This window comes from Oncorhynchus mykiss, chromosome 21 (genome assembly GCF_057628025.1).
Source record: "Oncorhynchus mykiss isolate SJ-2025 chromosome 21, ASM5762802v1, whole genome shotgun sequence".
NCBI lineage: Eukaryota > Metazoa > Chordata > Actinopteri > Salmoniformes > Salmonidae > Oncorhynchus > Oncorhynchus mykiss.
In genome coordinates, this window is record NC_143042.1 from 9,057,898 (window position 1) to 9,083,333 (window position 25,436).

At 45.1% G+C, this 25,436-nt stretch overlaps 1 protein-coding gene across 1 annotated transcript in view; it reads left to right on the forward strand.

The window, feature by feature from the left end:
• The first annotated feature begins 3,195 nt into the window (after nt 1–3,195).
• The window catches only part of LOC110499878 (uncharacterized), a 49,174-nt gene continuing 26,933 nt past the window's right edge, over nt 3,196–25,436 (forward strand). The window contains exons 1-2 of the mRNA XM_036957138.2: nt 3,196–3,528; nt 16,090–17,583. Of these exons, the coding sequence (XP_036813033.2) occupies nt 16,194–17,583 (1,390 nt within the window). The 5' untranslated portion in view covers nt 3,196–3,528; nt 16,090–16,193. The remainder of the gene's footprint in view (nt 3,529–16,089; nt 17,584–25,436) is intronic.

Sequence of the window (25,436 nt, forward strand, 5' to 3'; positions counted from 1 at the left end):
AACAGCACACACACACACACACACACGCACACACATGCACACACATGCACACACACACACGCACACACCCCTTACCCTTCTAGACAACAACAACAGATAACATAAAAACAGACTTCAGGCCTACTTCAACAGCATCAAAACACTACTGGAATAGTTCCGTGACAAAACCATATGTTATCCTGTGTTCTAATAAAAGGAACAGAAGGAAGGGGCAGTGGAGCTATAGATGGCACAGCTAATATGGACCGTTTGACTCTATTGTTTCCTTCAAACAAAGCAACTTTATGAACCTCACAGGCTTCCATTGTTTTATACTGTCCGGATGCAAGGAGCCTAGGGACGGGTCGGAGAGAGAGTGAACACACACACACACACACACACACACACACACACACACACACACACACACACACACACACACACACACACACACACACACACACACTGCCTATTCTCTGGGGAAAACGTCTGTCTACCTCCTCGTGTCCTAAAGACGCCAGTCATTGTCGGGCAGTAGAATCACCCCGGCACGCACAACAACTCCATCAGATACCAATCACATGAACATACCATAGGCCAAAGGGGTCTTCCATATCTCAGCAAAGGTTACTGTGTGTCAATGGGTTATGTTGTTGTCTTCAGAAAGTCAGTGCCTTGGTCAACTGTTCAATACATCTTCATACTGTACATACTGTAGATGTGTGTTGGGGTTGGATTATGATCGTTGTTAGAGCCATGGTGAAGGCCTAAACACTGGCATTTAAACACACACACACACACACACAGGCAGATCAATGCTTGTTTGACTAGATCGCTCTAGACAGAAGCTGAAACTTCCAACGCAGACTACTACGGCCTCATGGGAAATATTACATTTTCACCTCACCAGGGACCGCAGGCTGGGCTGGGAGCCCATTGCTGAGCCCCTGGTTACCATTAACATGCTCTACACAGGAGGTCTACATAACAGCGGTGTGATGTTTAAAATCAAGCCCCTTTGAAGCTGCTTGTACTACTTAGGATTTGTATTACGGCACTATCAGAAAGGAGAGTTTGGGGGAGGCAGACTCGTATTATGTTGTTACGAATAGTAGATATGAATTAATGAAGAGATGGAGCTGTAGCCAGGTTGGATTTCTGTTTTCTCCCACCTTTACTTAACCAGGTAAGCTAGTTGAGAACAAGTTCTCATTTACAACTGCGACCTGGCCAAGATAAAGGAAAGCAGTGACGACACAAACATCAACACAGAGTTACACATGGAATAAACAAGCTTACAGTCAATAACACAATAGGAAAAAATAAAGTCTATATACAGTGTGTGCAAGTGGCGAGAGGTGGTAGGCAATAAATAGGCCACAGTAGCGAAGTAATTACAATTTAGCAGATTAACACTGGAGTGTTAAATGAGCAGATGATGATGTGCAAGTAGAGATACTGGTGTGGAAAAGAGCAGAAAAGTAAATAAAAAGAATATGGGGATGAGGTAGATAGATGGGCTATTTACAGATGGACTATGTACAGCTGCAGCGATCGGTTAGCTGATGTTTAAAGTTAGTGAGGGAAATATAAGTTTCCAGCTTCAGCGATTTTTGCAATTCGTTCCAGTCACTGGCATCAGAGAACTGGAAGGAAAGGAGGCCAAAGGGGGTGTTGGCTTTGGGGATGACCAGTGAGATATACCTGCTGGAGCACGTGCTACGGGTGGGTGTTGTTATCGTGACCAGAGAGCAGAGATAAGGCAGAGCTTTACCTAGCATAACCTTATAGATGACCTGGAGCCAGTGGATCTGGCCACGAATATGTAGCGAGGGCCAGCCGACTAGAGCATACAGGTCACAGTTAAACCTAGACACGAGAGCTCATACCTCAATAGACAGCTACATCAAAGATGTCCGCACCCTCACAGACATCCAGTGGTGGGTGGGCTGGTCGGCCATGTTGGATGTACCATTTGGAATGCTCAATTCATTTGATGTTCATCAGTAGTGCGTTCAACAAGGCACAGGTCTGTGGAACGTTAGCTAACGTTAACATTCTGGATAGTTCAATCAAACTGTTCAACAGTAGCGACTAGAACTAGCTAATAAAAGCTGAAACAGTTGATGTTGAACAATTACCTGTAATGTTTTGTATGGCACAGCAGATTAGCCTGAACCAGTGAACACAATTAATGTGTTGTACTATTCAACTTCAAGGGGTATTATTCAACAATACAAATCAGCATAGCCATTTTTTAGGAGACCTCTAAGCTGCTACCATAACTGGAATGGAATGGACAAAGGTCAAATGGTAAGAATAGAAAGGTGGCTCAAGGTCAAATCCGTTATTGAGACCATAATATGTCCAAAGGGTCCAAACCAGGAAGGAATTCAGCGTGGAGGAGACCTGGCTGTTCAGGAAATTATGTTTCCTTGGGCTGGGAACCTCTGATTGTTTCTATATTTAGTCAATTCCTGAGGATCTACAGACGGGACAGGAACAATCATCTGGGGAATGTTGGACTTTACAATGACATTTCTGATTGGACATCTTAGATCTCAGACTGGCATCAAAGATAAGGCGGCCAGAGTTTGAGATATGGACCTTTCTGAATCATGTCAAAGGTGAACTTCACAGACCTGGAGGCATGACATAATGTGAGGGTTTAGCGTGGTGTGTGTGTGTGTGTGTGTGTGTGTGTGTGTGTGTGTGTTTGCAACTGGATAGCAGACCAAAAGTACCTGCAAGGATAGTAAAACAAGTAAAACATTCTCCCTCGTGGGGACATTTCCCATGTCTCCATGAGGACAAAGGCTATTTTAAGCTTAGGGGTTAAGTTTAAGTTTAAGTTAAGTTTACAATTAAGGTTAGGAGTTAGGTTTGGGGTTTGGGTTACAGGTTAAGGTTAGGGTTAAGGTTATGGTAAGGGTTAGGGAAAATAGGATTTTAGGTCCCCACGAGGATAGAAGATAGAAGAACATAACGTGTGTGTGTGTGTGTGTGTGTGTGTGCATGCATGCTTGATTATGTTCAATAGAGTACACTGTCAAAGTGTGTGTGCATGTACATTAGCTTGCTAATACATTTGTGTCTGTTGTGTACTTGTAAGTGTGTGGGATTGAGTGTACTAGACATTCTTGCCCGTCTAACTATCTAGTGGCCAGTGTCCACACTGTAGAGAGACTCTCCTAATGAACAATTTGCTCAGTGAGGTGTGGCCACAGGCATTGTCACAGAGCTTCACACTGGACTACTTATGCAGGGGGTTAGGGGCAGAAAGAGAGACGGGAGGGAGAAGAGAGGCTGACAGAGAGGAGAGTGAGCAAGAAGAGAGAGAATTAGAGAGGGGGAGCCAACATGAGTACGAGAGGGAGAGTGAGAGAGAATATAAGAGAGAGAGAGAATAGGAGGGAGGGAGAGAGTGAGAGAGTGAGTGCCTGGAACACAATTTCACACACATTCACACACACAGGGAGACGGTTCTCTGCTGCAGCTCCCTGCTGGATTTAGTGGATTCACAACCTCTTCCCTTTCACTTGTGGTTGGGTGAGTGGCTCTCTTTTATTCTGAACACTTTCGATGGTGTGCGTGCGTGTGTGTGTAGTTTATGATCCTCATGTATAGAGAAAAAAGGTAAAGAGCTGTTAGAGAATGACACACACACTGTCACCGAGACGACACACTCTTCCTCTACAGCCTTTATAGGTAGACTCACTCTTACAGAAAAACACAATTTCTACAAGCTCACATTTGAGGGTGTGGATTCAGCTGCTCAATATCTCCAGATGACACGACACACACTCTTCTATTACAGCCTTTATAGGTAGACACACACACACACCTGTGTAGACAAGCAATCCCAGGCATACATAAACACACACACACGGAGGCAGCAGCTGAGGCTGTTTGACTAGCATCAGGAGGAGCGGAGGGAAGGAATCATTCTGGGCTAATTCTGCAGCACAGCCATGGTCAGCAGTGTGTGTGTGTGTGTGTGTGTGTGTGTGTGTGTGTGTGCGTGTGTATGTGCGTGCATGCGTGTAGGGTGTTTGAACTGAAGCAGATGTGACAGGGGTTGCCGTGGCAAGCATTTGTGTGTTTGCGTGTGTGTTTTTGTGCGAGTGTAGCTGTGTGCATATGTCCCCTGTGTGGGTTAGTGTGTGTGTGTGTGTGTGTGTGTGTGTGTGTGTGTGTGTTTGCGTGTGTTTTTGTGCGAGTGTAGCTGTGTGCATATGTCCCCTGTGTGGGTTAGTGTGAAGCACATATGTACCAGTAGGATCAGCGGTAGCAGCACTCTGGTAAAAGCAGCATAGCAGACCACTAAGACCCTCACATCACAGGATTAGCAAGACGTCTTTTGCTACGGTCGTCACCATGGCAAAGCTAGTCAGTGGAACGCTGGTGTCTGAGTGGGTGACGCTTGTCATAGGCAGGTTCGTCACATTCATTGACTCAAAGGCTAAAACTAACGTTGGTGTGATGTTCTAATAACTAGGTATTCACAGGCAGGTAGGCTTGTTGTTCACTCTGTCAGTAGTAAGGGCAGTGGGGAAATGGATACCAGAGAAAGGCTGGATGAACATAGGATCTATGATCAAGCAGGTTGAATGGTTGAATACGTCATGGGGGAACGGTATTCAGATTAGGTGAATACCTGAGATGTAATATAACTCTTTGGGGAGTATAAAACGGGTTCTGTTCTTACTTAGATACTAATGTTAATCGAGCAGATTTCAGTCATGATCCGAGATGAACCTAGTTACATTTGATAGACCACAGATGGCAAGATGTTTAGTTGTTCATTTAAGTGCGACACCTGATGAGATTGAAGTACCACTGGATATAATAGGAAATGGTTGGGTGTTGGCTCCTCTAGCTGCCATGACTGTGACTCCTCTGGACCTGGTCAGTCGTGATTCAGACCTGTTGGATCCTAGCCTGGTGGTTGGCTGCTGTTCTGACCAGTAGGTAAACCAGGACACAGGAGTGGTCACAGTCAATAACCACTGGGGACTATTGACCGTGACTGCCCGGCAATGTCAAATCCATTCTCCGACATATTGCATCTGCAGGCTGGGGTCAACTCCATCTCAACACAATTCAACTGACTCTGTAGAAATAAGAGAGTTTACCATTATTTTCAATTAAGATTTTATCCGACTCATGGATTGGATTTGAAGTTGGAATGAAATGACCTCAATTTGGACTATGAAGCATTCAAGCTTCAATGACATACGTACAACACCAGGTGTTTTTCTAAAAGGACAGCCAAACCTTGGCTAGATTGGTTTCAGAAAGACAAGCAGTGATGTGGAAAATTACATGGTTGTAGATCCTCACTCTGAGTCAACAACATCCGACCTGCCAGACTTCAGTATGGACCCCCATGTTTTACATCAACAACAACCGACCTGCCAGACTTTAGTATGGACCCCCATGTTTTACATCAACAACATCCGACCTGCCAGACTTTAGTATGGACCCCCTTGTTTTACATCAACAACATCCGACCTGCCAGACTTTAGTATGGACCCCCATGTTTTACATCAACAACATCAGACCTGCCAGACTTTAGTATGGACCCCCATGTTTTACATCAACAACATCAGACCTGTCAGACTTTAGTATGGACCCCCATGTTTTACATCAACAACATCCGACCTGCCAGACTTTAGTATGGACCCCCATGTTTTACATCAACAACATCCGACCTGCCAGACTTTAGTATGGACCCCCATGTTTTTCATCAACAACATCCAACCTGTCAGACTTTAGTATGGACCCCCATGTTTTAATTCAACAACATCCGGGCTGCCAGACTTTAGTATGGACCCCCATGTTTTACATCAACAACATCCGGGCTGCCAGACTTTAGTATGGACCCCCATGTTTTACATCAACAACATCAGACCTGTCGGACTTTAGTATGGACCCCCTTGTTTTACATCAACAACATCAGACCTGTCAGACTTTAGTATGGACCCCCTTGTTTTACATCAACAACATCCGACCTGCCAGACTTTAGTATGGACCCCCTTGTTTTACATCAACAACATCCGACCTGCCAGACTTTAGTATGGACCCCCATGTTTTACATCAACAACATCCGACCTGCCAGACTTTAGTATGGACCCCCATGTTTTACATCAACAACATCCGACCTGCCAGACTTTAGTATGGACCCCCTTGTTTTAATTCAACAACAACTGACCTGCCAGACTTTAGTATGGACCCCCTTGTTTTACGTCAACAACATCCGACCTGCCAGACTTTAGTATGGACCCCCATGTTTTACATCAACAACATCCGACCTGCCAGACTTTAGTATGGACCCCCATGTTTTACATCAACAACATCCGACCTGCCAGACTTTAGTATGGACCCCCTTGTTTTAATTCAACAACATCCGACCTGCCAGACTTTAGTATGGACCCCCATGTTTTACATCAACAACATCCGACCTGCCAGACTTTAGTATGGACCCCCATGTTTTACATCAACAACATCCGACCTGCCAGACTTTAGTATGGACCCCCATGTTTTACATCAACAACATCCGACCTGCCAGACTTTAGTATGGACCCCCATGTTTTACATCAACAACATCCGACCTGCCAGACTTTAGTATGGACCCCCTTGTTTTAATTCAACAACAACTGACCTGCCAGACTTTAGTATGGACCCCCTTGTTTTACATCAACAACATCCGACCTGCCAGACTTTAGTATGGACCCCCATGTTTTACATCAACAACATCCGGCCTGCCAGACTTTAGTATGGACCCCCTTGTTTTAATTCAACAACAACTGACCTGCCAGACTTTAGTATGGACCCCCTTGTTTTACATCAACAACATCCGACCTGCCAGACTTTAGTATGGACCCCCATGTTTTACATCAACAACATCCGACCTGCCAGACTTTAGTATGGACCCCCATGTTTTACATCAACAACATCCGGGCTGCCAGACTTTAGTATGGACCCCCATGTTTTACATCAACAACATCCGACCTGCCAGACTTTAGTATGGACCCCCATGTTTTACATCAACAACATCAGACCTGCCAGACTTTAGTATGGACCCCCATGTTTTACGTCAACAACATCCGACCTGCCAGACTTTAGTATGGACCCCCATGTTTTACATCAACAACATCAGACCTGCCAGACTTTAGTATGGACCCCCATGTTTTACATCAACAACATCAGACCTGCCAGACTTTAGTATGGACCCCCATGTTTTACGTCAACAACATCCGACCTGCCAGACTTTAGTATGGACCCCCATGTTTTACATCAACAACATCCGACCTGCCAGACTTTAGTATGGACCCCCTTGTTTTACATCAACAACATCCGACCTGCCAGACTTTAGTATGGACCCCCATGTTTTACATCAACAACATCCGACCTGCCAGACTTTAGTATGGACCCCCATGTTTTACATCAACAACATCCGGGCTGCCAGACTTTAGTATGGACCCCCATGTTTTACATCAACAACATCCGACCTGCCAGACTTTAGTATGGACCCTCATGTTTTACATCAACAACAACCGACCTGCCAGACTTTAGTATGGACCCCCATGTTTTACATCAACAACATCCGACCTGCCAGACTTTAGTATGGACCCCCTTGTTTTACATCAACAACATCAGACCTGCCAGACTTTAGTATGGACCCCCGTGTTTTACATCAACAACATCCGGTCTGCCAGACTTTGGTACTGACCCCCTTGTTTTACATCAACAACATCCGACCTGCCAGACTTTAGTATGAACCCCCATGTTTTACATCAACAACATCAGACCTGCCAGACTTTAGTATGGACCCCCTTGTTTTACATCAACAACATCCGACCTGCCAGACTTTAGTATGGACCCCCATGTTTTACATCAACAACATCCGACCTGCCAGACTTTAGTATGGACCCCCATGTTTTACATCAACAACATCCGGGCTGCCAGACTTTAGTATGGACCCCCATGTTTTACATCAACAACATCCGACCTGCCAGACTTTAGTATGGACCCCCATGTTTTACATCAACAACATCAGACTTGCCAGACTTTAGTATGGACCCCCATGTTTTACGTCAACAACATCCGACCTGCCAGACTTTAGTATGGACCCCCATGTTTTACATCAACAACATCAGACCTGCCAGACTTTAGTATGGACCCCCATGTTTTACATCAACAACATCAGACCTGCCAGACTTTAGTATGGACCCCCATGTTTTACGTCAACAACATCCGACCTGCCAGACTTTAGTATGGACCCCCATGTTTTACATCAACAACATCCGACCTGCCAGACTTTAGTATGGACCCCCTTGTTTTACATCAACAACATCCGACCTGCCAGACTTTAGTATGGACCCCCATGTTTTACATCAACAACATCCGACCTGCCAGACTTTAGTATGGACCCCCATGTTTTACATCAACAACATCCGGGCTGCCAGACTTTAGTATGGACCCCCATGTTTTACATCAACAACATCCGACCTGCCAGACTTTAGTATGGACCCCCATGTTTTACATCAACAACATTCGACCTGCCAGACTTTAGTATGGACCCCCATGTTTTAATTCAACAACATCCGGGCTGACAGACTTTAGTATGGACCCCCTTGTTTTACGTCTAGATCATTATCTGAGTAACATTGTAAAACGTGGTCCTGAAGAAGCCATTTCATACTTGGATACACTCATTGATGTAACTGATCAGGTCAAACGTGAATTTTTTTTTTTAGAAATAGTGTAGCTTTTAGAATAATATATTTGATCATTAGGAAATACTTAAACAACAAATCAAGTGTACTAGTATGCACATATTAGACAGATACTGTACTGTGAAATACTGAGGACAAATCGTAATATTCAGTCAAATGTAGGATTAAATGATGGATAATAATGTCTCATTATTTCTCAACAATCGCCAGGAATGAAACCAGGAGTATTACCCATAGTGAAGCTTCCCCAGACACAGATCAAGCCTAGTCTGCGATCAAAAAGGATTCGCAATGGAGATTCTCCATGGAAAGCACTTTTTAGTCCAAGACCAGTCTTAATCTGTGTCTGGGAAACTGGCCCATAAAGTATACTTTCAGATAATAATGTTTCTACCTTCAAATGAAGTGTCGCCCACCTACATGACTGAATAAATCTGTACTCGCTAAAGATGACGTGGCCAGTTTGATTCAGTCTGTTTTATTGACATTCCTGTCCAGACCCAAGGCCAGTGAAGTGAGCTAGATAGGATGAGACTGGGGTGTCAGAGCTTTGTTAATATAGCCCTCCTCACTCTCCAACTCGCTCGCTCACGCTGAATTATTTCTGAAGGCACTGTACAAACACACACACACTTTAGCAAATCTGAGACGTGCACGAAAATCAGTCCATTGCCAAGGAGTGTGAAACATCAATCCCTGTGCCTTCGTGAGACTATGGTCAACCTGTTAAACATAAGTGGCATCGCCCAGAATCAAGTCATCTCCATTTGCGAATCCTCTCAAATCCAGCAGAAATCCATTTAAATCTCTCAGGGAGGAGTCCACACCTCTAATTCACTGCACACCCTTCCGCCTTCTTCCCTCCCTCTTTCTCTCTCTCTCTCCAGCCCTCTCTCCCTTCATCCTCTGCGCTCTCTTGCTAGCTCTACCTTTCTATAGCCTTTGCTCTCCCTCTCTCTCTCCCTCTCTCATAAACCTAACCAACATTCTTAATTTAAAATCACTTCATTAGTGTAAAATGTTAAAAGGCTGTTGAAGGACCGGTCTCCAATCAGATATCCATCTCTATCCTCTCAGTACCACAGCGGTCACACAGCAGACCACTAAAGCCGTTGTCCTGGAGATGAATGTAAATGACAGAAAGGATAAGAATAATGACAGAATAATGCTGATAATCCTCATGGGGAAATAGTGTGTTTGAGGATGTGATGTGATTGGCATGGTGATGGGTGGTGGTTAAGAGAGTGGGTGAGGGTACACGCACACGTATGGAAGTGCACACCACATACACACACACACACGCGCACACACACACACACACACACACACACACACACACACACACACACACACACACAAAAGGAGAGATTTAGCAATAAACCGAGTGAAGCATTAGAGAGAATAGAAAGGAGTTAGTGGACTGCCATGAAGTCAGAATGCAACATGTCTGTCTGTCTCTCTCTATATATATCTCCTCTCCTTCCACTATCTATATTTCACCCTCTCTCTCGCTCTCCATCTATATCCCCGCCGTGACGTGACTTCCAACCCTCTCTCTCCTTCTCTCTCTCTCCATCTATATCCCCCTATCGTGATGTGACTTCCAACCCTCTCTCTCCTTCTCTCTCTCTCCATCTATATCCCCCTGTCGTGATGTGACTTCCAACCCTCTCTCTCCTTCTCTCTCTCTCCATCTATATCCCCGTCGTGATGTGACTTCCAACCCTCTCTCACCTTCTCTCTCTCTCCATCTATATCCCCCTGTCGTGACGTGACTTCCAACCCTCTCTCTCCTTCTCTCGCTCTCCATCTATATCCCCGTCGTGACATGACTTCCAACCCTCTCTCTCCTTCTCTCTCTCTCCATCTATATCCCCGTCGTGATGTGACTTCCAACCCTCTCTCTCCTTCTCTCGCTCTCCATCTATATCCCCGTTGTGACGTGACTTCCAACCCTCTCTCTCCTTCTCTCTCTCTCCATCTATATCCCCGTCGTGACGTGACTTCCAGCCCTCTCTCCGTCTCTCTATCCATCTATATCCCCGTCGTGATGTGACTTCCAACCCTCTCTCTCCTTCTCTCTCTCTCCATCTATATCCCCGTCGTGACGTAACTTCCAACCCTCTCTCTCCTTCTCTCTCTCTCCATCTATATCCCCCTGTCGTGACATGACTTCCAACCCTCTCTCTCTCCTTCTCTCTCTCTCCATCTATATCCCCGTCGTGACATGACTTCCAACCCTCTCTCTCCTTCTCTCTCTCTCCATCTATATCCATCTATATGACTTCCAACCCTCTCTCTCTCTCTCCATCTATATCCCCCTGTCGTGACATGACTTCCACCCCCCCCTCTCCTTCTCTCTCTCTCCATCTATATCCCCGTCGTGACATGACTTCCAACCCTCTCTCTCCTTTTCTCTCTCTCCATCTATATCCCCGTCATGACATGACTTCCAACCCAATCTATATCCCCCTGTCGTGACATGACTTCCAACCCTCTCTCTCCTTCTCTCACTCTCCATCTATATCCCCGTCGTGACATGACTTCCAACCCTCTCTCTCCTTTTCTCTCTCTCCATCTATATCCCCGTCATGACATGACTTCCAACCCAATCTATATCCCCCTGTCGTGACATGACTTCCAACCCTCTCTCTCCTTCTCTCACTCTCCATCTATATCCCCGTCGTGACATGACTTCCAACCCTCTCTCTCCTTTTCTCTCTCTCCATCTATATCCCCCTGTCGTGACATGACTTCCAACCCCCCCTCTCTCCTTCTCTCTCTCTCCATCTATATCCCCGTCGTGACGTGACTTCCAACCCTCTTTCTCCTTCTCTCTCTCTCCATCTATATCCCCGTCGTGATGTGATTTCCAACCCTCTTTCTCCTTCTCTCTCTCTCCATCTATATCCCCGTCGTGACATGACTTCCAACCCTCTTTCTCCTTCTCTCTCTCTCCATCTATATCCCCGTCATGACATGACTTCCAACCCTCTCTCTCTCTCTCCATCTATATCCCCGTCGTGATGTGACTTCCAACCCTCTCTCTCCTTCTCTCTCTCCATCTATATCCCCGTCATGATGTGATTTCCAACCCTCTCTCTCTCCTTCTCTCTCTCCATCTATATCCCCGTCGTGACGTGACTTCCAACCCTCTTTCTCCTTCTCTCTCTCTCCGTCTATATCCCCGTCGTGACATGACTTCCAGCCCTCTCTCTCCTTCTCTCTCTCTCCATCTATATCCCCGTCGTGACATGACTTCCAACCCTCTCTCTCCTTCTCTCTCTCCATCTATATCCCCGTCGTGACGTGACTTCCAACCCTCTCTCTCCTTCTCTCTCTCCATCTATATCCCCGTCGTGACATGACTTCCAACCCTCTCTCTCCTTCTCTCACTCTCTCTTTCTGCTCCATTGAGCACAGTGCAGTGGGACAGGACCTGTCTTTGTCAGGTGCAGTGGAACAAAACACCAGTGAAGAAAGAGAAGGCTTGTAAATGTCCCCACAGACATGTTTATCTTATTACTATCTCTCATTCTCTCTTTCCACTTGTTCTGCTGCATGTCAGGAAAGACAGAGGGCTCCCTAACAGACAGACATATTTCATTTTTACAACTGACCACAAGCGCACTAAAACTGAGTTGATTGCTCACAGAGGACTAAACGGAGGCAAACAAAAATTCAAATCTTGATATCCTGTGTTTTAAGCGTTATGCAGTTGACAGTTGTGAGACATACACAATTTCCACATGGCAGGATGGTACACATGTAGATAAAATCATAGAATAACCTAATGATTATGTGTGAGAGTAACTGAGAACTCCAACCCCCTGTTATCTGAAAATGGGCTGTCTATCTACCTATATAAGCTTATTAGGGATTCACCATGTGGTTGAAGGGGAGGTATATTTAACTCTGCTCTCTATGAAAGGCATAGACACTAATTAGTCAGGTAATCTTCTGACTGAAACAGGAAGCTGGCATGCCTGTGTAATTGATAGTGAGGAAGTGAAATTTGAGAATGTTAGCCAAATGAAATGATGCATAATCCCCCTTGTGTAAATAATTGATCAATATGTGTCAAATTGAACAGAAACCCGATCAGGGCAGAGGCATAGTTTTTTCAAGGTTAATAGCTAATTGGAATGGTTTAGCGAATGGTTTAGCGAATGGTTTAGCGAATGGTTTAGCGAATGGTTTAGCGAATGGTTTAGCGAATGGTTTAGCGAATGGTTTAGCGTGGAACTAAAAAGGCAACGTGTTTCTTCTGAAGAACAGAATGTCACAACAAATATCTCAGTGTTCTACAAAGACGGCATTAAGTACCGTTTATTTGTCTTTCTGTAACACACCAAGAATTAACCAACTCTGGCGAAAGGTTTTAACGTCTTGGGGGCTTTGGTGTGTGTGTGTGTGTGTGTTACACACACTCATGACTATGATGTGGGTGGATGTGGGTGGGTCTCTAAGTACAACCATTCCTCAATGGAAATGTATTTCAAGCATGTACACTCAGAGTCCTGATAGAAGGCAGTAATGTGTGGGCAGTTGTATGTTTTTGAGTGTGCCCCTCAGCACCACAACTCATTCTTCAGAATGCAGCCAACTACCCCCAGGAAGGCTCAGAGAGGTAGTGAGGCCCACTAAGGTCAACACTACATGGGGCACAGAGAATGGGTCAAGTCCCTGAATGTCCTGCAGAGAGATCAGGCCTAGGATAGTGCTATTAAAAGGTGATTGATCTGTTTGTGTTATGAGCTATACTTCAAAGAGAGAGATGTAGCATGGGACAGAGTAACAATGAGAGAGATATAGCATAGGACAGAGTAGCAGAGAGAGATGTAGCATGGGACAGAGTAACAGAGAGAGAGAGAGAGATGTAGCATAGGACAGAGTAGGAGAGAGAGAGAGAGAGAGAGAGATGTAGCATGGGACAGAGTGACAGAGAGAACGAAAGATGTAGCACAGGACAGAGTAGCAGAGAGAGATATAGCATAGGACAGAGTAACAGAGAGAGAGAGAGGAAGATGTTGCATAGGACAGAGTAACAGAGAGAGATGTAGCATAGGACAGAGTAACAGAGAGAGAGAGGGAGATGTTGCGTAGGACAGAGTTACGGAGAGAGATGTAGCATAGGACAGAGTATCAGAGAGATGTAGCATGGGACAGAGTAACAGAGAGAGATTTAGCACAGGACAGAGTTACGGAGAGAGATGTAGCATAGGACAGAGTGACAGAGAGAACGAAAGATGTAGCACAGGACAGAGTAGCAGAGAGAGATGTAGCATGGGACAGAGTAACAGAGAGAGAGAGAGAGATGTAGCATGGGACAGAGTAACAGAGAGAGAGAGGGAGATGTTGCATAGGACAGAGTTACGGAGAGAGATGTAGCATAGGACAGAGTAACAGCGAGATGTAGCATGGGACAGAGTAACAGAGAGAGAAAGAGAGAGAGAGAGAGAGAGAGAGAGAGAGAGAGAGATGTAGCATGGGACAGAGTAACAGAGAGAGAGATGTAGCATAGGACAGAGTAACAGAGAGAGAAAGAGATGTAGCATAGGACAGAGTAGCAGAGAGAGAGAGATGTAGCATAGGACAGAGTAACAGAGAGAGAGAGATGTAGCATGGGACAGAGTAGCAGAGAGAGAGAGAGATGTAGCATGGGACAGAGTAACAGAGAGAGAGAGAGATGTAGCATAGGACAGAGTAACAGAGATAGAGAGATGTAGCATAGGACAGAGTAGCAGAAAGAGAGAGAGATGTAGCATAGGACAGAATAACAGAGAGAGAGAGAGATGTAGCATAGGACAGAGTAACAGAAAGAGAGATGTAGCATAGGACAGAGTAACAGAAAGAGAGATGTAGCATAGGACAGAGTAACAGAGAGAGATGTAGCATAGGACAGAGTAACAGAGAGAGATGTAGCATAGGACAGAGTATCAGAAAGAGAGAGAGATGTAGCATAGGACAGAATAACAGAGAGAGAGAGAGATGTAGCATAGGAAAGAGAAACAGAAAAAGAGATGTAGCATAGGACAGAGTAACAGAGAGAGAGAGATGTAGCATAGGACAGAGTAACAGAGAGAGATGTAGCATAGGACAGAGTAACAGAGAAAGAGATGTAGCATAGGACAGAGTAATAGAGAGATAGAGAGATGTAGCATAGGACAGAGTAACAGAGAGAGATGTAGCATGGAACAGAGTAACAGAGAGAGATGTAGCATAGGACAGAGTAATAGAGAGATAGAGAGATGTAGCATAGGACAGAGTAACAGAGAGAGATGTAGCATGGGACAGAGTAACAGAGAGAGATGTAGCATGGGACAGAGTAACAGAGAGAGAGATGTAGCATAGGACAGAGTGACAGAGAGAGAGATGTATGGGGAAATAAATGGAGAGGTGTAAAGGAGTGAAGGAGATAGAGGGGGAGGTACTGAAAACGGGGTGAGAGAGGAGGAATATATATTTGCAGGGAAAGAAGGAAAGAGCTTGATGAAGAGCAGGAGAGAGTAAATGGCTGATTGTCTTGAATACTGATGTTATTCTCTCACTACAGGAAAACACACTCTCACTTAAGCAGAGGGTTTCTCCCCGTTTTAAAGAACAAATCAAACGGGGAATGAAAGAGAGTTGGAGGGAGGTGGGTTCAAACACAACTAAAGCACACAGGTTGTTCTCAATGGAAAATTCCATCGGTGCTCCAATCTCTTCACTGAGGCAACTGGACAGAGACTTTGAACCACCCGTTCCTCCCCTCCAAGAAAAGAGTTCCCCTTCCATTTCTATACAGAGGACGGACCCCACCCCCCCACCCCCACACACACACACACACACACACACATTATGTAAAAGTTAGCGCTAACTAAAGGGCTGAGAAAATACATGACATCTGGAAAGTCTCTTTTGTGATTGGTCAGAAGTATATTTCATGTTTGGTTGTCCCAAGACTCTTACCAAGTATACATATGAATGACACACAACTTCCTCACATAAATACTGACCTCAGAATCTGACACCACTAAGTATATGTGTCCAATAACACCGTCGTTCTTGTGGCGGTTTGTGGTGGACAACATTTTCCCGGCCTGCTAACTTCAGCAGTCCATTTTAATGGCTGCCCTGCTGTATTGTGGGTCGTATAATATCATCAACATGTGATATTATATTCTCTGGAAAAACAGACAAAAAACAGGTCAAGCACGAAATGAAACAGAGCAGAAACGTCCCGTTTAAATAACCTCTCCAGTAAAAACAAGCCAGCAGACACATTTCAGCTCAACAACACATATCCATGTATCAAGTCAAACTAACTGTACTGTGATAAAGTGAAAGTATGTCACTCAATGTCCTGTGTGCATCTGTGTTTTAGGTCACTTCACAGGAGAGCGAGCCAACGTGCCCTAGGGGGCCCGGGGAATGGAGGACAGTATGTGACCGGTGCCTAACTAGCCGCTCCGCTTCACTGTCGGCAACATGCATCACCTTCACCGGATGATGGCTTTGTGCTTATGGTGCTCTCTCCTCGCCATTCTTCTCCACACGACGGTGTTTGCGGATGAAGAGGCGGATCTTACGAAGCCGACAGGACCGCCTGCCAGTAAGGGATGGTCCTATTGGCCCAGCTTGTCCATTTTGCCATCACTCCCGGCGGCGCCGTCATTTCCGTTTTCTTCGCTCAACCCGTTTGGAGGGAAGTCACAGACTAAGAATGCAGGGCCCCAAAGGACCACACCATCAGAGGGACCAACAAAGGAACTGTCAAAGGGACTGATAGAGAGACCGACAGAGGGACCAACAGAGGGACTGTCAAAGGGACTGATAGAGAGACCGACAGAGGGACCAACAGAGGGACCAACAGAGAGACAAACGGAGGGACGAACGGAGGAACTGTCAAAGGGACTGATAGAGAGACCGACAGAGGGACCAACAGAGGGACCAACAGAGAGACAAACGGAGGGACGAACGGAGAAACTGTCAAAGGGACTGATAGAGAGACCGACAGAGGGACCAACAGAGGAACTGTCAAAGGGACCAACAGAGGGACCAACAGAGGGACGAACGGAGGGACGAACGGAGGGACGAACAGAGCCTGAGAATTCACCGGGACATTCAGGGTCTGTGGAGGAGGGTATTAATAAAAGCCCTCAGTCCTCCACCATCACCTCTTGGACTGAAGGTCACCCCAGCTCCACTGAGATAAGAACAGTAACAAACCCACAGACAGTCACTCCTAACAAGAACACACAACCAAACACCCAAGATATCTTAGATACTATAACCGCTGTCTTAGATTCCATATCCTCTATTTATATGTCACAGGGGGTTGATATATCCTCCGATAGTCTCACCAGCACAAACATACTGCCAAAGACAATAACACACACATACCTGTCAACAGAAACGTCCCAAACGCCAAAGCACAGTTGGAAGGTCACAACTAAATCTTTCCCCAAGGAAACAAAGATCCAAAATGAACTAGTTCCCCAGGGTGACCCTCTCACAGCCTCTGTCCCACACCTAACGTCCCCACAAACCACAGTCCCCACAACCCTGGTCACAACTCCACCAAGGATCACCGTCAACCTAACACAGGTAGAGACCACACTGACCAGACAACCCTTTGACTCTGGCACCCCACCCATTTCCCCACAAACCAGGGTCACCACAAGACGTCTGGCCTCGACCGTAAGCACCGACATTGGAACTAAAGAGGCCCCGGTCACCGAAACTCAGCCAAGTCAGAGTTCACCAGACCTGGGTGATTCCGAGGCCAAAGCAGGGCCTGTGGAGGAACGACTGGGAGCAAACACCACCACCAGGACAGACGATAGAACACTAAGGGTTAACTCACCAACACCCGGAGGTAAGTCTCCAACACATCAACAGACATATTGATTTAGTATTAGTGATGGGCAGGCTAAATGACAATCAATGGATGTGATCAATCATTCAAACCAAATGGGGGTCTTCAGTCTGTTCAAGAAAAAGGCTGAAGAAAGTGAATGATGGATGGCATCTCTGAAATGGCAGCCATGAGTCGCCACAAACCTCTCTCTAGCTAATATAGCCCAAGTCCCAGTTCAAATACTTACATCTCTTTTGCATCTTTATTATTCTCCTTCCTTGAGATAATCACTTGGTGAACGCAAAGTAGTGGAAACCACACTGTCCCCTATCATGTCCCTATCATACATGATCACTCCAAGGAAGGAAGATCGGAAGGAAGGAAAGACGCAATTCGCCCTCTTTAGAACAGACCTAAAAATTATGCAGTGGTTGTTTTATTTTTTATAAACAGATGATATTGGAACGCTCCACTGTGCCTGAAGGGGTGGGGGAGGAGAGAGAGGTACTGTAGTGTGGGGGGGGGGGGGGGGGGGGGGGGTAGTTAGTATCACTTTCACATGACATTGAGGGAGTAGCCCGGCGCCAACCCCCACCGCCACTGTAGCGACGCTGGCTCTGTCTGGAGTCTGTATTCATAATAAACCTCAGGAAGCCCCCCACCCCCCCCCACCCCCCCCGTACAGGCGCATCAATCATAGGAGGGTCAAAGGTCAGGTGATACAATGATGAGACGATTATGGCCAACCAGAAGGCTGTGTAGAATGGTACAGGGGCCTACTATTGCATATATCTATGCACTGGAATGTATGCAATTATCATCATCATTACACATTTCTGTCACTTTCAGCACACCATTACTAAAAGCCAACTACGTATGATAGAGAGCATAAGCATATCGTTGGTGCATAAACCCCGTAACGCCTTTTAATGTTGCCACTTGACATGCCGTCAGTCAGTCCCTACAGGATTCCCCGATCGCAAATGTTTTGGAAAAATCAACAGTTCCCAGGGACATTTGACCAAATTTGACCAATCACTGCACTATTTTTGCATAAAACAGTCGAATCACCGCAATGTTATCGCATAACACTGACCCATCGCCGCAGTACAAAAAGAAGGCACACATTTTCAACCAATCACCACCCGTACATTTACTGCATAATATGGTTCAATCAACCGACACGTCAACAAACATGTTCCCTCCTCAGCTCTGTTTCACAATAAATTAGACAGAATCAGTGCAGAATGTCAGAGTTGCTGCAGCTAAATCAAGCACCTTAGCCTGCAAATATCAGCAACAATCCTGAGGGACTGATTATCTTTGATGAATATACGGATGAGCGATAGTGAGAAGAATAGTTTATTTGGTTGTGTTTACTGCAACACAGCACACTGTGTTGTGTCTGGGCATGAGCACAACTTTGGAGGAGAATCCCATTGGCAGCTTTCGTTTCGTTCGTTATGTCTAGGGATAGCTGTGGTAGTACGCAGCGTTTTAGGATATTTTTGGTCATGTGCAATATTTGGATCTGTTAAGTATTTGTATGTGTTCTGATTTTGAATCAGTACACCGATGCATTGTTTTTCTATATCTAGATGTCCCCTATGTGAAATATAGTGTGTTGTGTGTTGTGTTGTATTATGACTGTGTTGTGTCCAGGGCTGCTGTTTAGTTACTATTATGACTGTGTTGTCTCCAGGGCTGCTGTTTAGTTACTATTATGACTGTGTTGTGTTGTATTATGACTGTGTTGTCTCCAGGGCTGCTGTTTAGTTACTATTATGACTGTGTTGTGTTGTATTATGACTGTGTTGTCTCCAGGGCTGCTGTTTAGTTACTATTATGACTGTGTTGTGTTGTATTATGACTGTGTTGTCTCCAGGGCTGCTGTTTAGTTACTATTATGACTGTGTTGTGTTGTATTATGACTGTGTTGTCTCCAGGGCTGCTGTTTAGTTACTATTATGACTGTGTTGTGTTGTATTATGACTGTGTTGTGTCCAGGGCTGCTGTTTAATTACTATTATGACTGTGTTGTGTTGTATTATGACTGTGTTGTGTTGTATTATGACTGTGTTGTGTCCAGGGCTGCTGTTTAATTACTATTATGACTGTGTTGTGTTGTATTATGACTGTGTTGTGTTGTATTATGACTGTGTTGTGTTGTATTATGACTGTGTTGTCTCCAGGGCTGCTGTTTAATTACTATTATGACTGTGTTGTGTTGTATTATGACTGTGTTGTGTTGTATTATGACTGTGTTGTGTCCAGGGCTGCTGTTTAGTTACTATTATGACTGTGTTGTGTTGTATTATGACTGTGTTGTGTCCAGGGCTGCTGTTTAATTACTATTATGACTGTGTTGTGTTGTATTATGACTGTGTTGTGTTGTATTATGACTGTGTTGTCTCCAGGGCTGCTGTTTAGTTACTATTATGACTGTGTTGTGTTGTATTATGACTGTGTTGTGTCCAGGGCTGCTGTTTAATTACTATTATGACTGTGTTGTGTTGTATTATGACTGTGTTGTGTTGTATTATGACTGTGTTGTGTTGTATTATGACTGTGTTGTCTCCAGGGCTGCTGTTTAATTACTATTATGACTGTGTTGTGTTGTATTATGACTGTGTTGTGTTGTATTATGACTGTGTTGTGTCCAGGGCTGCTGTTTAGTTACTATTATGACTGTGTTGTGTTGTATTATGACTGTGTTGTCTCCAGGGCTGCTGTTTAGTTACTATTATGACTGTGTTGTGTTGTATTATGACTGTGTTGTGTCCAGGGCTGCTGTTTAGTTACTATTATGACTGTGTTGTGTTGTATTATGACTGTGTTGTGTTGTATTATGACTGTGTTGTGTTGTATTATGACTGTGTTGTGTCCAGGGCTGCTGTTTAATTACTATTATGACTGTGTTGTGTTGTATTATGACTGTGTTGTGTTGTATTATGACTGTGTTGTGTCCAGGGCTGCTGTTTAGTTACTATTATGACTGTGTTGTGTTGTATTATGACTGTGTTGTCTCCAGGGCTGCTGTCTAGTTACTATTATGACTGTGTTGTGTTGTATTATGACTGTGTTGTGTTGTATTATGACTGTGTTGTCTCCAGGGCTGCTGTTTAGTTACTATTATGACTGTGTTGTGTTGTATTATGACTGTGTTGTGTTGTATTATGACTGTGTTGTGTCCAGGGCTGCTGTTTAGTTACTATTATGACTGTGTTGTGTTGTATTATGACTGTGTTGTCTCCAGGGCTGCTGTTTAGTTACTATTATGACTGTGTTGTGTTGTATTATGACTGTGTTGTGTTGTATTATGACTGTGTTGTGTCCAGGGCTGCTGTTTAGTTACTATTATGACTGTGTTGTGTTGTATTATGACTGTGTTGTGTTGTATTATGACTGTGTTGTGTCCAGGGCTGCTGTTTAGTTACTATTATGACTGTGTTGTGTTGTATTATGACTGTGTTGTGTTGTATTATGACTGTGTTGTGTCCAGGGCTGCTGTTTAGTTACTATTATGACTGTGTTGTGTTGTATTATGACTGTGTTGTCTCCAGGGCTGCTGTTTAGTTACTATTATGACTGTGTTGTCTCCAGGGCTGCTGTTTAGTTACTATTATGACTGTGTTGTGTCCAGGGCTGCTGTTTAGTTACTATTATGACTGTGTTGTGTCCAGGGCTGCTGTTTAGTTACTATTATGACTGTGTTGTGTTGTATTATGACTGTGTTGTCTCCAGGGCTGCTGTTTAGTTACTATTATGACTGTGTTGTGTTGTATTATGACTGTGTTGTGTCCAGGGCTGCTGTTTAGTTACTATTATGACTGTGTTGTGTTGTATTATGACTGTGTTGTCTCCAGGGCTGCTGTTTAGTTACTATTATGACTGTGTTGTGTTGTATTATGACTGTGTTGTGTTGTATTATGACTGTGTTGTCTCCAGGGCTGCTGTTTAGTTACTATTATGACTGTGTTGTGTTGTATTATGACTGTGTTGTCTCCAGGGCTGCTGTTTAGTTACTATTATGACTGTGTTGTCTCCAGGGCTGCTGTTTAGTTACTATTATGACTGTGTTGTGTTGTATTATGACTGTGTTGTGTCCAGGGCTGCTGTTTAGTTACTATTATGACTGTGTTGTGTTGTATTATGACTGTGTTGTGTCCAGGGCTGCTGTTTAGTTACTATTATGACTGTGTTGTCTCCAGGGCTGCTGTTTAGTTACTATTATGACTGTGTTGTCTCCAGGGCTGCTGTTTAGTTACTATTATGACTGTGTTGTCTCCAGGGCTGCTGTTTAGTTACTATTATGACTGTGTTGTGTTGTATTATGACTGTGTTGTCTCCAGGGCTGCTGTTTAGTTACTATTATGACTGTGTTGTGTCCAGGGCTGCTGTTTAGTTACTATTATGACTGTGTTGTGTTGTATTATGACTGTGTTGTCTCCAGGGCTGCTGTTTAGTTACTATTATGACTGTGTTGTGTTGTATTATGACTGTGTTGTGTTGTATTATGACTGTGTTGTGCTCTGGCCCGGTTTCTGCACGGTATGACAGACAGTGTGCAGATAAAGTCAACCGGTTGGATGGAAAGTACAAAAAGGTTCTTCGGCTTTCCCCATAAGAGAAACCATTTTTGGTTTCAGGTAGAACCCTCAGTGGAAAGGGTTCTAAATAGAACCCAAAAGGGTTCTACCTGGATCCAAAAAGGGTTCCTCAAAGGGTTATCCTATTAGGACATCCGAAGAAGGTTTTAAATAGCACCTTTTTTGTTCTAAGAGTGTAGGAGGGAATACTCTGTGGTCTGTATCAGTATTCCAACAGAAAACCCCAATCCTATGGGACCATCCGCTCCTTTCTCCTCCACATCCCCTGTTCATGGATGCTGAACATGCGCCTCGTCATTTAGGCTCCCCCTCTCCCTGTCTACCCTCCCTCCCTCCAGCCATCCATCCACCCTCCTTCCCTCCCTCCCTCCGTCCAGCCATCCATCCATCCATCCATCCATCCACCCTCCTTCCCTCCCTCCCTCCCTCCCTCCAGCCATCCATCCACCCTCCTTCCCTCCCTCCCTCCGTCCAGCCATCCAGCCATCCATCCACCCACCCTCCTTCCCCCCCTCCCTCCCTCCCTCCCTCCCTCCCTCCCTCCCTCCCTCCCTCCCTCCCTCCCTCCAGCCATCCATCCACCCCTCCCTCCCTCCCTCCCTCCCTCCCTCCCTCCCTCCATCCATCCATCCATCCATCCACCCTCCCTCCCTCCCTCCCTCCCTCCCTCCCTCCAGCCATCCACCCTCCTATCCTCCTCCTGTAAGGGTGGTTGTGGAGGGCTAAAATGTCTCTGTAGGGATGATGCTGGTGATTATCAAAGCAGGGATGAAAACTGGGGAGGGAGAGAACTCTGCTATTTCCTTCTGTTCCAGTGCAGATACAATCTATGCATTTGTCTTGTGCAGAATCCTGCAGCGAAAAACAAGTGAACCTCCTACGTCGCCAATCACCCCCAGCGGAGATTTAAATGTGAAAAGAGTGCAGGACACCCGGTACTATAATACATTATCCCCTATCCCTCGGGTATGAAGGAGAATGTCCACCCGTCAAATCCTTCTGTTTCAGAGAGGTGTAAGTAAGGCACAACTTTTCAATGTTTTTCACTGAGACGTGCAAATCACAACCAAAACCAATGAGCTTCCATTGATTCAGAATACGCTTGCTGTGTCACCTTCGCCCTTGACGGGTGTGTGTGTGTGTGTGTGTGTGTGTACAGTAACACTATGCCAATCTCATTCCTTTCAAAGACACACTCCAGCTGCAGAGAGCAAAGCAAGGTCAATGAGATAAGAGGGAAGTGGAGGAGGGGGTAAAGAAAGGCTTGAGTAAAGGAGGAGAAGGGGGGTTGTGGCTGAGGAGGTGTGGGGGATGATAAATTAGTCTCTTTAAACCCATCGCGGCAATTGCTTTAGATCCCCATCTCCACTCATTTCCCCCCCCAAACAGATTACCCCTTTACCTTTACCTGTCCCTACATTACCATTATCATCAACACTAATGGCCTAATGGACTAAACCATACACACTCCATAACTACCTGCTTATGATACAGTGGCACTGTAGATACCATACAACACAGCCGTAGGACAGCCGTAGGACTTATAGCAGAACCAATGTATCATTTATTTTTTTTTTAGCCCTTTTTCTCCCCAATTTCCTGGTATCCCAATTGGTAGTTACAGTCTGGTTTCATCGCTGCAACTCCCGTACAGACTCGGGAGGGGCGAAGGTCGAGAACCCTTCGTTCCTCCGGAACACAACCCAACCAAGCCGCACTACTTCTTGACACATTGCCCAATTAACCCGAAAGCCAGCCGCACCAATGTGTCGGAGGAAACACCGTACACCTGGCGACCGTCTCAGCGTGCACTGCACCCGGCCCACCACAGGAGTTGCTGGTGTGCGATGGGACAGGGACATCCCTGCCAGCCAAACCCTCCCCTAACCCAGACGACACTGGGTCAATTGTGCACCGCTCCATGGGTCTCCCGGTCGCGGCCGGCTGCCACAGATTCTGGACATGAACCCAGAATCACTGCGATGCAGTGCCTTAGACCACTGCGCCACTCGGGAGGCCTTGAACCAATGTAATTTCAATGGTTGGATTGATTAGTGGTTTTACACATATATATAGCTAGATCTATTTTCACATCAACCATGTGATTTGAACCGTGGCTGATTTCATTTAGATGCTCTTAAAAGCACCAATGGCAATTCAGACCGTGGAGGTCAGCCGGGGTCAGAAATGCAGTACAGTATGGTCAATCTCTTCAATCACAAATAGACCACGAAGCAACCCCGAGGTGATTCAACCCACATGTTTTAATAAACTGCGTGGTTTAGCCTGTTTGTTTCTCTACTTTGAAGCACGGCAGCTCTGGGGAAATTACTTGAACCCAGCGTTAGACCCGACATCGTCGGCTAACATGCCACCACTGTGTTACCACGGTAACCCTGATTAGCCGTTGCCATCCTGTGCATCACGAGGCTCATGTGTTTGTTTGGTCCAAAATGTAAATTGAGGGAGTAGACTGTTGATCAGGCAAACATACACACATTTCATCGCCCAAGGTTACTACTAATACTCATTGAAATATACATTTAGAGAATGCAACATAACCCCATTAGTATGAAGTCTACTAAACTAACCCAATAAGCCTGTGCACAGTGATGCAATATTCTGATTGCATTGAGCAAGAGTGGGAAGGGCAGGAAATTGGAGGATGAGGTATTGTAGCTATATCCAGTTTTAATGAAACCTAATATGACTGTCTGTCTCTCTTCACCCTCCTATCCTAACGGCTTCAATTTCTCATCACTCTTAACTCCATATGTGTGTGTGTGTGTGTGTGTGTGTATGACAGTGATGGAGATTAAATAGTGTATGCAGGCAGAAGTGAGAGCAGAATTATACTGCCTGATCAACCACTGGCGAAATCCCATCACAATGATCTCACGCTGTGTTTCTAATACACAATGAAATGAAACTCTTGGGTACAGTATGTTGTGGTGGACTTTAATTACAAGTGCTTCACAGGAACCTGGTAAAATGATGTTTGTCGTGTAGCTAGTCACTGAATGGCTCTGAATTCACTGTCAGCATGCAGTCAAAGCTATAACCTCTTTTGGAGCTAAATAGTGCTCTAAGTTTAGTGCTCTAGTATAGTGCTCTAGTATAGTGCTCTAGTATAGTGCTCTAGTATAGTGCTCTAGTATAGTGATCTAGTATAGTGCTCTAGATAGTGCTCTAGTATAGTGCTCTAGTATAGTGCTCTAGTATAGTGCTCTAGTATAGTGCTCTAAGTTTAGTGCTCTAGTA